Raw genomic sequence first — 14,674 nt, 5'->3', positions numbered from 1 at the left:
GTGTGGTCAGTGGTGCCAAGGATAAAGCAAGAGGAATTAAAGGAAAGGGGAGGATGCTGTGATCCAGAGAGGGGGTCCTGGCTGAGATACAAATAGAAAGAGATGCAGGTGGAACCAGGGGGTTTGGGGAAGGGATGTGTATGTATCTTGGGGGGATATATATGAATGGAAGGTGAATATAACTATGTTTTATATTTTTGTGACCCCATGGACTGCAGCCCACTAGGATCCTTTGTCCATGGAATTTTCTAGGCAAGAATACTGGAGTGAGTTTTCATTTCCTCCTCCAAGTATCTTTCTGACCCAGGGATTGAACCCACTGTCTCCTGCATTGGCAGGTGAATTATTTATCACTGCACCAATTATATAAGCAAAGGCTGAGGTGAGGGAAAATACAGGCATTATAAAGGGAACAGGAAGTGGCCCAGTAGAGTTAAACATAGAATATGGGGGGTGGTTGCAGATGACAGGAGATGTCAGCTGGAATGAGACCGGTAGACGGTTCTCAGGCCTCTATTTTGTCATTAGACATGAGATAGATAAACAAGTCCTGAAAGAGATCAAGAAAAGCACCACTGACCTCTTCTTGAGCTGTTTTTGCTTTTTCTGGGAGAGGGGTACTGTGTACTTTGCTTTTATAGCCTCTGTTTCTGATTCCAGTAAATTTAAAAACCAACTTAAAACCTTTCAAAGTCACATATGCCTAGAGCTTAAAAAGGCAAGCAGGGTATAAGAGGCCTAGAACCCAAATCAGCCACCCCCCACCCCACTTGTCCCTGCCGCCCCTTCCTTCTCCTCCGAAACCACTTTTGTGTGTGTGTGGTTTACTTTTTTTTTAATTTATTTATTTTAATTGGAGGCTAATTACTTTACAATATTGTAGTGGTTTTTGCCATACATTCACATGAATCAGCCATGGATGTACATGTGTCCCCTCTCCTGAACCCCTCTCCCACCTCCCTCCCCATCCCATCCCTCTGGATCATCCAAGTGCACCAGTCCTGAGCACCCTGTCTCATGCATCGAACCTGGACTGGTGATCTGTTTCACATATGATATTATACATGTTTCAATGCTATTCTCTTAAATCATCCCACCCTCAACTTCTCCCACAGAGTCTGGTTTGCTTTTATTATGAAAGATGATGCTTTGCCTAAGTGAGCAGCCTCCGATACAGGTAAGACTTTTGCCTCAACTGGTTCCTTTCAGTATGGTTATACCTATGGGCTGGCCCAGGGCAGGTAGCCTAACCAGTAAATCTAACCCAGCCCTCCCCACCTCAAGGAGGTTGAATCCTGTCGTGGAAAAGGACACCGCTTTTAACTTTCAATTCTGATATCTGATTCCATATATTTAAGTGATACATGTACACTGATATTTCTTAAATGATCATTTGTAGAGCTTACCTAATGTCTTACTACTCTGTAAAATGAGGAACACTCGACACTCTTATACCATCACCCCTTCCCAAAGAGCATTCTTCTCTCATCTTTCCAGTTGGCTAAATTGGAATCTTGCGAAGAAGGCAATGGCACCCCACTCCAGTACTTTTGCCTGGAAAATCCCATGGACGGAGGGACCTGGTGAGCTGCAGTCCATGGGGTCGCTAGGAGTCGGACACGACTGAGCGACTTCACTTTCACTTTTCACTTTCATGCATTGGAGAAGGAAATGGCAACCCACTCCAGTGTTCTTGCCTGGAGAATCCCAGGGACGGGGGAGCCTGGTGGGCTGCCGTCTATGGGGTCGCACAGGGTCAGACACGACTGAAGCGACTTAGCAGAAACTGGAATCTGGGGTTAAATCAATATTCTTTGTTTACATTGTTATGCCATGCAATATCGTTCACTTTTAAGTCACGCCCTACAAGAACACACTTCCTATCTTAATCCATATTTTTCATTTGTGCTGTCTTTTTTCTTCCTTCTCGTGTGTATTTATTACTAACGGCCCTCAACTTTGCAGAGGAACCATAAAAGCCCTACTGCCACCCTTTCTGACGTGAGCAGCTCCATCAGTGACCCTCTCAGACCTGTTTGTCCCTCCACGGGCCTCCCGTTCAGTCCGTCCAGGCTAGTGGTTCCCCAGGCCAGCTGCCCACCTGTTGTCCTGGGGCTTCTTTTTAACACCATCTGGCGAAATCCCTGTGCCTCTCGCCTGTGCTGGGTCCCCCGCCTCCTGGATCCCATGGTTGCCTCTTTCTTGGTTTACAGCCTCATTTTTGTGGAGCTCATTCTCTAGTAGCTTCCTGAGAAAAGGTACACGGGAGGTAAATTTGTTGAGACCTTTCTTGTGTGTCTGAAAAACATCTTAACTTCTACCCTCACACTTGGCCTGCTGATTAAGCTTTCTAATTCTAAGTAAAAGTCATTTCCCTTTAGAACTCTGACGGCTGAGTTCCACTGTCTTCTAGCGTCCAGTGTTGCAGTTGAGAAGTCTGAAGGCCACTTGTTCTCTTGACCTTTCATCTGTGACCTGGTTTGTTTCGCTGGAAGGTTTAGGAATCTTTTAAGTCCCTGGGATGCTGAAACCTCAGAGTAAAGAACCTTAATGAAACTTCTTTACTTATCCATTGTTCTGGGCACTTTCTCCCCTTTAAAACTGGAAATTCCTATTGTTCTGGTTTGAAATTTTTCCTGTATTATTCTTTGATATAATACATCATTTTTTTTTCTATCTTTCCTTTGGGGAATAGCTACGGTAAAATGCTGAAGCTGGTGGGCTGATCCAATCCATTTTTCACCTTCTCTCCCCTACCCTGCTATAACTGCTGCCTGTTAATCTACTTTCTAGAAACTTTGCATGACATGACCTTTTACACCTCTGAATAATTTTGTTTTTAACTATGAGTTTAATTTCCAAGATCTCTTTCTCATTTTCTGATTGTTTCTTTTTTTCATAGAATTTACCTTTTATTTCATGGATGTCATAATGTCTCCCACCTTTCTGAAGATACTATAGGTTTTTAAAAGCTCTTCTTTTGCTTCTTGAATTGTCGATATTTTCCCCAAGCCCTCTAACCCATTTCTATTTTGATCTCAATATTTTATTCTGTATTTTCTATTGGGAGCCATACTCACATCTATATGTGATAGTCATCGTATGTATTATACATAAGTAATACAAAGAATTTATTTATATTTAGGGACGGTGAGTCCTCACACAATGAATTGGAAACACTGACTGGGGGCCGGTACGCTTATCCGGCAGGTGTCCCCCGAGGTAACTGGGTGAGACTCCAAATGCCAGTCCGGTCATTTAGTTTCTCTACATAAGAATCCTTTAATCTCCTGTCTACAGAGCCTGTCGTGGCTACAAATGCTCTGGGGGCTCAGCTGTAGGACAGTCCGGGCAGGTCTTACCCACCTGTTCACTCTATGGAGTTGCACTGAATTCCCCTGGTTTCACCTCTCTATCCTAGGCTTCAGTTTCCTGAGTCTGGAGCATCTCGGAGCCCAAGACTACGCCCCAAGCCTCCATCAGGGACAGGTTTGGGAGCGGCTGTGTGAGGGTGGGAGAGGAACAGGGCCAAGTTCACACGTGCACTCTTTCACCAAGTATTATTGATCACTCTGCACCCGCTGTCAGCCTCCTCCAGGCTCACTCGCACGCCCATTCTAAGCCTCCCCAGGATCCTGCAGAATAGATCTGCAGGCTTCTCTCGGGACCCCTCACCAGTTCCCCCATCACAGGGCCAGCTTCCCAAAGTTTGCTCATATCTCCTGTTTAGTACCACCTGCTTCTCTGCCCTCTCTCAGGCTCTATCTCTGTATAGTATTTTTTTTTTCTTATTCTTTGCCAAAATTTTAGGGAGATTTTTGGAATAAGAAGATTTAAATGCATGTGTTCAATCCGACAGAACCACAAGCTCCCAGTCTTATGAATTTTACTTTGTCACCTATGTACTTACTATGTACGTCACCCTAGTCTAGACAGTTTATCCAGAGAACCTTAGGTGTTACCCTAAACCAACTGCTAACTACCTAACAACTACTTTCAGGTAGGGTATTGTCAAAATCATTTTAATTCTCGGTGATTTTCTACAGAGTACAAGTTCAAAGTGAGCTGGACTCTTACAAATTTATCTTTACAGCATCTCATTATTATTCTGGTTCTAGAAGTTTGGATCAAAGGTCAATTTGAAGTAGATGCCACATCCATTTTCAAATAAGAAGGAAGGAAGGAGAGGAGGGAGGTGGAAAGGGAGGAGGGAGAGATGAAGGGAGAGATGGAGGGAAGTAGGGAGGAAAAAAAGAAACAGACATCAAGAAAATGATTTAAAAACAGAACAGTAAGGGGGCTGGTCCAACAAATACTATTTTAAGAAAAGCTATGTAAGTTTATTAAATAAGAAGAGAGACAGCAGGAAACAACCTGACTTTAAGATAACTAAATGAGCACTCACTTGGAAGGCAGTTGCTTAACTCCTACCACCCAATGTTAGCTGTGAAACTCCAGTTACTCATTCAACAACTTGCCTTCAGAATTCATATAAAAAAATCACCATTATCCAGCTAGAAATTATATACATATGAGATTCTTGCAAATAGTTGCGAGATCACCTTCCAATTATGTACTCACCCTTTTATTGCCTAAATGTGTATATATATACACATACATATGTATATTAATGTACATATGTAGGTATTCCTCACCTCATCCCCCTTAAGACAGCTTGCTGGTTGTTCTTTTAATATATTACTTCAATGTATTTTTATTTTCCTAAGTACATTTCCTACAAATTTCTCTACTTCAGTTCATTTCAGTCGCTCAGTCATGTCTAACTCTTTGTGACCCCATGAACTGCAGCACGCCAGGCCTCCTTGTCCATCACTAACTCTCAGAGTCCACCCAAACCCATGTCCATTGAGTCGATGATGCCATCCAGCCATCTCATCCTCTGTCATCCCCTTCTCCTCCTGCCCCCAATCCCTCCCAGCATCAGGGTCTTTTCCAATGAGTCAGCTCTTCGCATCAGGTAGCCAAAGTACTGGAGTTTCAGCTTCAACATCAGTCCTTCCAATGAATACCCAGGACTGATCTCCTCTAGGATGGACTGGTTGGAGCTCCTTGCAGTCCAAGAGACTCTCACGAGTCTTCTCTAACACCACAGTTCAGAAGCATCAATTCTTCTGCCCTGAGCTTTGTTTATAGTCCAACTCTCACATCCATACATGACCACTGGAAAAACCATAGCCTTGACTAGATGGACCTTTGTTGGCAAAGTAATATGCAATTCTTTCTACTCTCTGATATACTCAACTATGGGTCAATTAGTTTTTAAAGAGGTATTCACGTTGTCAACAAGAATGATCCTAATGTAGCTGAAACCACATCTCCATCTCTGAGTTTGATAAGATGAAAAACTCTGTAGTCAGATTGACCTTGTTTTCAATTTCACTTCTACTTACTGAATGTCTGACCTTTCAGTTCAGTTCAGTTCAGTCGCTCAGTCGTGTCCGACTCTTTGCGACCCCATGAATCGCAGCACGCCAGGCCTCCCTGTCCATCACCAACTCCTGGACCTTTAGGGAGCTAAATAATCTCTCCAAGAGGAAAATGGACATACTATTATCCATTTTGCAGGCTGCTACATGGATGAAATCATAAAATGCATATAAAGAACTTGACATATTATAGGTGTTCAATAAATTAAAGCTATTAAAATCAGAACATGAGAAGATATTGAAACCTTGACTCAAAAAATTCAGGTTCTTTACCACGAGCACCACCAGGGAAGCCCCAGATCACTGGCAGGCTGGTCAACTGGAAGCAGCTTGTCAGTCACTGAAAAGCAAGGGGGGAGTTTACAGGCAACGAGGGAAGCCAGTGTGAAAGTGGGGGTGGGGAGAAGGCCTGGAAGAAAATTACTTTATTTTGGGTCAGTTCCTTAATCTTTTTGTAGTTTATCTATCTACAAAATTAGGAAGTTGGATGAAGTCCCTCCAGATACTCACAATGAAGAGTTCTGTGGTTGGATAATTTTGGAATATGACTCTTCATGTCATGCCTGTCCCCTCCTCCATTTAAGGCAGCAGCTTGATTTTCTTTTACCTGGAATATTACAAATCTGAAAGTGTTAGTCACTCCATGTGTCTGACTCTTTGTGACTCCATGGGTGTAGCCTGCTAGGCTCCTCTGTCCATGGGATTTCCTAGGCAAGAATGCTGGAGTGGGTTGCATTTCCTTCTTCAGGGAATCTTCCTGACCCAGGGACTGAACCGGGGTCTCCTGCATTGCAGGCAGATGCTTTACCATCTGAGCCACCAGGGACTGCCTACAAATCCTTTCCACATTTCCCCTCCCCACCCAGGTACTATGTATTAGCATATTCTAGAAAGGATGGATGAGCTGATCTGCAGTTTCTCATCCTAAAATATGTTTCTCTGAGTTTTACTACTTCACCTAAATGTTTGGTTAAGGAAAAAAAGGATAAATGTGATGTGTCGGGAGTTTTATTTATTGGTGCTTTCTCCATATATAGCAGCATATAACTTTTAGAGTGGGAGAAAAAAAAATCTATCACAATTTCAGTGAAACCAGCTATTTCTTAGTTTAACATTTTAGCTATGGCACCATCCATGTCTTGGGCAGGTGATCACCAAAGCATTGGTTGAACTGCTGCCAAGTCAGTGGATTTAATTTGGTTATGAAGATAGACATATTACTGGGACACATCTGGCGATTTTGGCAGACGGTGAATGAAATGAATCAACCGTGGAGTAATTGGACTGGCTGCTCAGTGATCAACATGACCGGAATGGAAAATAACTGTGGGATAAATTAATCCTTACGCAGCAGGACTGTACCGTTATTCCAGAATACACCTCAAATCAGTATTCAAGATGAATATACTTTCAGGTACAATTACCAATTCAAACAATTAAGGTATTTCTAGTAGAAAAATATGTTCACTTTTTCTATCAATCTACCAACATTTATTTTTATCTAAAAGGAAAAGATGGTGCCGTTTGCTGGGAATGGAAGCATTTAGTAGGAAGGAGGCCAAAGAACCTTACCAGAGAAAAGATCTAGGAGCCAGATGCTCTGTAACTTTCCATGGAGCCTTCAGTAAGTCTTTGTTTTCTTTTAAAAATAACTAACCTCAAGTAGCTTATAATTTAGCTGATTATATTTACACATTTGGGGTTTCTATTTCATGCCTTCTTACATTACAAAATCATTTTTAATTCTGCTACGTAGTGGAGATATACGTGAACAAACTTTTCAATGTTCTATAGTTAACCTTTGAATGACCAAAAATTCATTTGGGTTTTTCCCTAAGATGAAAAGAAAAACTCAAACGAACTTTTGGGCCAATCAATGCCCTAGTACAGACAATGAAGCTCCCCTTCTTCCCATTTCACCTTAATTGCAAGAATTCTATCAAAACTTGTTGCAACATTCTTTTTCTTTCTCTCTTGATATGTCTCCCACCCCTCAAGACTGCTAAGGTTCTAATTATGTCTATATTTTCATTGAATACTCTACTCCCACCACCAAAATACATTTCCTTCTCAAAAGGAAGTTTATCAATTCTGTCAAAATAAAGTTCATCAGTTCTGTAGGATCCAAATGCTGAGCATGTTAGTAGTAGAGTAACCAACTGAGAGGTTTCTGTGTAGGGCTTTCTGTACTCCTCTGTCCATAGATTTCTCTAGGCAAGAATACTGGAGTGGGCTGCCATTCCCATCTCCAGGGGATCTTCCCAACCTAGGGACCAAACCCAGGTCTGCTGTGTTGCAGACTCTTTACCTCCAGAGCCACCAAGGGAGCCCCAAACAAGCACAAGTCCCTGACAAATGAAGACTGTGAGCCACCTCCGTTGGTAGCTTGAGAGGAGGATTGGAAGTGGCAAAGGCTGCCTGCATCAGAAAGTTGCCACGTTAATCCTCTCATTAGAAGCACTCTTCTTTCATCACTAACCAGCTGTAGAACGCCATCAAACAGCAGATAGAGGAGCACATTTAATGACCTTTAACTTTCCCTTACACCAGTGGTTCTCAGTCTTGGCTTCTCACTAAAATCATCTGGTAAGCTTTTTTTTTTTTTTTAATGATACCATTCCCTGACTTATGAACTGAAGTTTAGCCCTGGTCATCAGCATAGATGTCTAAAATTTCAGAGCTTATTCTAACGTTATCCAGGGCGAAGAAACACTGCTTGGCATCCATTCTGGGATTCAAACTACAGGTCTAGCAAGAGTCATTCAAAAGCAAGGAGAAAGCTACTTTATTATCTCTGACTTTTAAAAGGTTGCATGCACATTTCCACTTCACATTTAAAATACATGAGAACCCACAAACCGACTTTAAATGTAGCTCAAACGGTAAAGAATCTGCCTGCAATGCAGGAGACCCGGATTCAATCCCTGGGTCGGGAAGATCCTCTGGAGAAGGGAATGGCAACCCACTCCAGTATTCCTGCCTGGAGAATCCCACGGACAGAGGAGCCTGGAGGGCTATAGTCCGTGGGGTGGCAAAGAGTCGGACACGACTGAGCGACTAACACTACTAGGGTTCATGATATGCTTCTCCCTTGCTGTGTTTTCATTCTGATTATCAATCACCACTATCTACTGAGTTTTGTTCTTTTTTTTTTTTTTTTTTTTGCACAGGAAACTGTTTTAGGCAGGTACTGTGGGGCTACAGTGATTTCAAACCCAGGGTTTCTGCCTTCGGGGAGCTCACACAAGAAAAGGTGACTAGATGATAAAGCAAATGACCTCATAGAAGAGACTCAAAGAAGGAAATGGCTGTAGCCTGAGATGGTCAGGAATTCTGCACAGAGGAGGTAGGACTTGAAGAAGGCCTTGGAGGACTGGCTAGCATTCTAATTAGAAAAGGCCTGGGACTTCCCTGGTGGTCCAGCGATTAGGAATCTGTCTTCTAATGCAGGGAACACGGGTTTGATCCCTGGTCCAATAACTAAGATCCCATGAGCTGCGGGGCAACTAAGCCTTCCTGGGCACCACAACTACTGAGCCCATGTGCTCTGCCCGCTGCACTCCAGAGACCCAGTGCTGCAACCAGAGTCTGTGAACCACGGTGAGGGGTCCCGCATCCTGCAGTGAGGATCCCACGTGCCACAACTGAGTCCCGACGCAGCCAAATTAATTAATTTTAAAAAGAAGCAAAGACCTTCCAAGGAGGAAGTGGGTACGATGCCATCAGACTACCAAATTTAAATATACACACAAGTAACAAAGTTCATATTCTGAGAAGTGCGAACTATATGAAGCCAACTGCTGAGCAAAGAGACATAATGAGCTCATTCACATTTTTTTTTTTTGGAGATAACCACTCTTGACATCGAAAAGAAGAATTAAACTGGCAGATCAAACAGCTGGTTCAGCTGAAGCAAAAAGACAAGCTTGGCATATAACTCAGAGAACAAGCCACAGAACAGCAGCCTCACACGGTACAGGGTCCTTCCCTCTCTCTCACGCTGGGCCCACAGAAGAGACCTCATTACCCAGGCATCAAGGCAAAAGCTGCCCAGAGCATCACCAAAGCCTTGAGGTTCCCACTCTACATGATCGCATGACTATCTAATGTTGAAGGAATATATTCAGGACAAAAATCGTCCAAAAGTTATATGTTGACTTTTACGTCATGTGATGGTCAATCACTGATTTTCAATCACTTTTCTAATGCAATGGCTTTCTCTCTGGATTTCAGAATTCAAGTACCACTGTGCCATTTGTCCCTGCCCCCTAAAATAGTTAGTTTTCCCCTTAGAAAACTAAGATGTTTTCAACCTAGAAAACCAGATATTCCAATATCTGGTCTTCGGGCAAGACAGTAACTAAATGCCAATAAACGATCTGGGTCTGCATCATCCCAGGAAGTCAGCTGGCAAAAAGAACATTTAGAAGTAGGCACCACTGGTTATTTCACACATTATTAACTTATAGTACAATTCAAATAAGCTTACAGCTGGCAAAAAAAAAAAAATCTCTTCTGTAAAGTGATCTCAAACATAATAGGCTTAATCAGAGATAAATTAAATTAGGCAGCCAAGCATACTACAGCATATTAATTCTGAGTAGTTATTAAATACATTTTCTGTTATCAGTGGTGTGAACAACATTATACACAAACAAATTCTTCCAGAGGACAGCAAATAAAGTTTATGTTTGGGATGCTGTGTGCCTGACATTTCCCCATGCCTCCTTATAACGTTAAATAATCTTTTCTGCTAATAATGGCACTAGGTTAAGTCTCCACAAATGAGTCAACTTCCCTCCCAGGCTATTAAGCAAAAGAACAGCAGGGGAAACTGCCAGCGTGGTTTTGGTTTTCTCCAAAGGAAACTTTTCTACCTTTCTGCCCCAAATTTTAGAAAGAAGGCATTAGTAAGTCAAGCTGGAGCAAAACTGTCCAAAATATAAGGTGGTGAATATCCATTAGGTTAAAAATGATGTATCTCATTCTGTGTTTTGGGGAGCCTGGTATGCCTGAGAATATTCAAGGAAGGAAATTACTAAAGTTGAATGATCTTTTGTAAATAACATCCTCCCATCCTGTGTTTCCTTGAATGGTAGTAATCTAAGCCATCAAACTAGCACTCTGATTCCATAGACCAGGAAGTGGTGCCTCTGTGAAAGAAAAGAAAAAGAGACATCTAAAGGATGAAAAGATACATCAAGGAAGGTAATGTACACACACATATATACACACATTACCTTCCTGGATGTACTTCTGCCATATTACCTTGTTCTTTCATTAATCAACCAGGCCCTTCAATTTCTGTATCCAGAAGCAATTCAAGTTGCTAGGAATGAGCCCCCCTCCCCCTGCCAACCCACCAAGTCTGAGAAAAACGTTTGACACTCCTTGCGCTTTGCACATTTAAAACTCAATGTAAGGTGACAAGAACATTAAGCTGCCCAGTGAGCAAAATGTGAAACTAATCACTATCTGTTCTTAGCCATGGGTATAGTAATTGGCAAATTAAACTGCCTGAGAATAGCTGGGCCACCTGCATCAGAAAGCATCTCCTCGGAATGACTAATGAAGACAAATGTATGCTTTACTGGCAACTCCAGCAGCCTGAAAAGGCACACTACACCACCTACTTCATTTACAGTAAGGGTAAGCACACTGCAGACTTTTCATTTCAAAGCAGGGGTCCCCAACTCCGGGATCCGATGACTGAGAATCTGAGGCGGGAAATAAAGTACTCGATAAACATAATGTGCTTGAATCATCCCCAAACTATCCCCCACCTCCCTCCCGTCTGTGGAAAGACTGTGTTCCACAAAACCTGTCTCTGGTGCCAAAAAGGTTAGGGACCGCTGATTTAAAGGAATAAAAGCTAACCACCTGCAATATTTTGTATATACATACTGATTGAATTGGACTTCCCAGGCGGTGCTAGTGGTAGAGAATCCTCCTGCCAATGCAGGAGACACAAGAGATGTGGGTTCGAGCCGTGGGTCAGGACGATCCCCTGGAGGAGGGCAAGGCAACCCACTGCAGTATTCTTGCTGGGAGAATCCCATGGATAGAAGAGCCTGGCGGGCTACAGTCCACAGGTTTGCAAAGAGTCAGACACAACTAAAGTGACTTAGCATGAACACAAAGCACAAAGGGTTGAATTTACATTGTTATTTACTCTTGAAAACCCAACACTTCTCTTTTTAAGTTGGCAAACTGGGATCAACTTGCTGCCTAAAATGTTGAATTGCGGCTTTATAACAACTAGATTCAAATAAATAAAACTTCAAAAAATACCTTTATTTTAAATAAACTTGCTGTTATTCATCCATCCATCCATTCTGCATTCATACATCCATTCTATATTTACTGAATACCTACTATGTGCTAGGTACTGCTTGATATTTGGCAGAGAGAGAGAGAGGGATGAATGACAGTTCCTTAAGGAGTCTGTCAACTCTTGGAGGAAAGCTGCACACACACAGCCAATTTCTACATGTTCTTGTAGGAATCATTTCAGAGTACCTTCTCTTTCCTTGGAGACTTCAGAGAGGAGGTGACTCTGGAGCTGCATTTTAGGACCAGGTAAAAAGGGTACAAAATGAAGAGTTTTTGTGGCTGAAGAGGCTTGAGAAAAAAAGCCTTGGAAAATGAGAGGCAAGCATATGCAAAATCAATAAGAAGGCTGTGGTCTGAATGAGAAAAAGAAATCTCCTTCAGAGTATATGAAGGAAATAAATACAAGAGGCCAGAAAGTCAACCAGAGAAAGAAATGGCAACCCACTCCAGTATTCTTGCCTGGAAAATCCTATAGACACAGGAGCCTGGTGGGCTCCAGTCTATAGGGTCGCAAGAGTTGGACACGGACTTAGCGACTAAACCACCACCACCAGAAGGTCAACAGATGATGGTGAAGGCCAGGCAAGGGTGAGGCTGTGCCGGGCCCCAGAAGACAGGTCCAGGATGTGGCATTTCATTCTGTGGGGCATTTGTTTGCAAAACACAGGACAGGGGGACCCTCGGGTCACAGGAAGGGAGGGAGGCAGACTGGGGAGGAGTCAAGAGTAAGGAAGCGGCCTTCCCGTCAGGACGCCGGGCCCTCAAACTCTGCTTCAATTCCAGTAGCTTGGCCAATGTCTATCTCCTACTGGGCCTTCTAAATTTTTAAAATATGTGTTTTGAGTTTGGAAAAGTTTGAGATTTACAACAGTTGCAAAGCTAATACAAAGAGTTCCCCTTAAACACCTCACCCAATTTCCTTTGACATTAACCTCTTCATGTTACCACAGCCATTTGTCACAGCCGAGAAGCCAGCCCTTGCACGGCGCTGTTAACTCTGGGCTCCAGTCACATTTCACCAGTATTTCCACTCGCGTACTTTCTCTGTTCCATAGTCCATGCCAAGACATCACACTGCATTGAGTCACCGTGTCTCTTTCGTCTCTTTTCATGTGTGACAGTTTTTCGGTTTTTCTTCCTTCTTAACTCATGACCTTGACAGTCTGGAGAAATAGGAGCCAGGTATTTTTGTTCTCACTCTGGGTTTGTCAGATGTTTTCCTCATGACTAGACCAGGGTTATGGGTTTGGGGAAGAATACCACAGAGGCGAGGTACATTTTTCATCTTGTCATATCAGGGGGCATATATCATCAACAAGTCTTGGCAATTGCCACGCTAACCTTGAACACTTGGCTAGGTGGTGTTTGTTGGGTTTCTCTGCTGTGAACCCACCACTTTCCCTCTTCACATACACTCTTATTTGGAAGCCGGTCTCCCCGGGCCACACTGACGGACGAGGGTAAGCTTCACTTTCTGGAGGGGGCTTTATCTACCCACATTATTTGGAATTCTTCTACAAGGAAGATTTGCTCCTCCTACTGCCATTACTCATAGGTTCAACCCTTTATATTACAGTGAACTCATGCATATTTATATTTTAGATTATAATCCAATAAACACCACGTTACCTATTCCATTGCACAAACTATTCCAGCTTTGGCTGCTGGTGACTGTTTTTAGGTTGTCTCTCACATTCTTCTGACGGGCCCCCATCCTGTTGTTTTCTGAGCACTTTTACTGTTTTAGGGAATCCCAGATAATCCAGTCTTACATTGTACTTTCACTACCATAGCTCCAGAACCAGCCATTTTTCCAAAATCCCTTGTCTTTTTTTTTTTTTAGTTGGCTATTTTATTTTATTTTTAATTTTATTTTTAAACTTTACATAATTGTATTAGTTTGGCCAAATATCAAAATGAATCCGCCACAGGTATACATGTGTTCCCCATCCTGAACCCTCCTCCCTCCTCCCTCCCCATACCCTCCCTCTGGGTCGTCCCAGTGCACCAGCCCCAAGCATCCAGTATCGTGCATCGAACCTGGACTGGCAACTCGTTTCATACATGATATTTACATGTTTCAATGCCATTCTCCCAAATGTTCCCACCCTCTCCCTCTCCCACAGATTCCATAAGACTGTTCTATACATCAGTGTCTCTTTTGCTGTCTCGTACACAGGTACCATTTCACACCAGTCAGAATGGCTGCAATCCAAAAGTCTACAAGTAATAAATGCTGGAGAGGGTGTGGAGAAAAGGGAACCCTCTTACACTGTTGGTGGGAATGCAAACTAGTACAGCCACTATGGAGAACAGTGTGGAGATTCCTTAAAAAACTGGAAATAGAACTGCCTTATGATCCAGCAATCCCACTGCTGGGCATACACACTGAGGAACCCAGAAGGGAAAGAGACACATGTACCCCAATGTTCATCGCAGCACTGTTTATAATAGCCAGGACATGGAAGCAACCTAGAAGTCCATCAGCAGATGAATGGATAAGAAAGCTATGGTACATATACACAATGGAGTATTACTCAGCCATTTTTTTTTTTTTTAATGGAAGATGATATTTAGAAACTAGTATCTGGGTATGGGTGTGCTAGATGCTTCTGGGGTATCACTGCTCCCAGGCCCTCTCAGCAGAAAGTGAGGAAATGTATGTGTGTCTGTGTGTGTATATATACATATAAATATATATATATATAGTGTAATATAACAATTATAGCTATATATATCGGAGAAGGCAATGGCACCTCACTCCAGTACTCTCGCCTGGAGAATCCCATGGATGGAGGAGCCTGGTAGGCTGCAGTCCATGGGGTCGCGAAGAGTTGGCCACGACCAAGCGACTTCACTTTCACTTTTCACTTTCATGCATTGGAGAAGGAAAT

General features: G+C 42.8%; 2 protein-coding genes across 7 annotated transcripts in view; both read right to left on the bottom strand.

Moving 5' to 3' along the window:
* Positions 1-2,248, bottom strand: part of ENOX1 (ecto-NOX disulfide-thiol exchanger 1) — a 303,170-nt gene extending 300,922 nt beyond the window's left edge. For all 6 annotated transcript variants that reach the window (XM_044926837.2, XM_044926836.2, XM_044926838.2 and 3 more), the window contains exon 1: positions 2,102-2,248. In XM_044926837.2, coding sequence (XP_044782772.2) covers positions 2,102-2,189 — 88 coding nt within the window. In that variant the 5' untranslated portion in view covers positions 2,190-2,248. The remainder of the gene's footprint in view (positions 1-2,101) is intronic.
* The window catches only part of LOC123328863 (translation initiation factor IF-2-like), a 384,326-nt gene continuing 371,857 nt past the window's right edge, over positions 2,206-14,674 (bottom strand). Inside the window, exon 5 of the mRNA XM_044926892.2 lies at positions 2,206-2,248. The gene's annotated coding sequence lies outside the window, so the exon portion shown is untranslated. The remainder of the gene's footprint in view (positions 2,249-14,674) is intronic.

This window comes from Bubalus bubalis, chromosome 13 (genome assembly GCF_019923935.1).
Source record: "Bubalus bubalis isolate 160015118507 breed Murrah chromosome 13, NDDB_SH_1, whole genome shotgun sequence".
In the NCBI taxonomy this organism is placed as follows: domain Eukaryota; kingdom Metazoa; phylum Chordata; class Mammalia; order Artiodactyla; family Bovidae; genus Bubalus; species Bubalus bubalis.
This window is presented reverse-complemented; position numbering and strand designations above follow the sequence as displayed.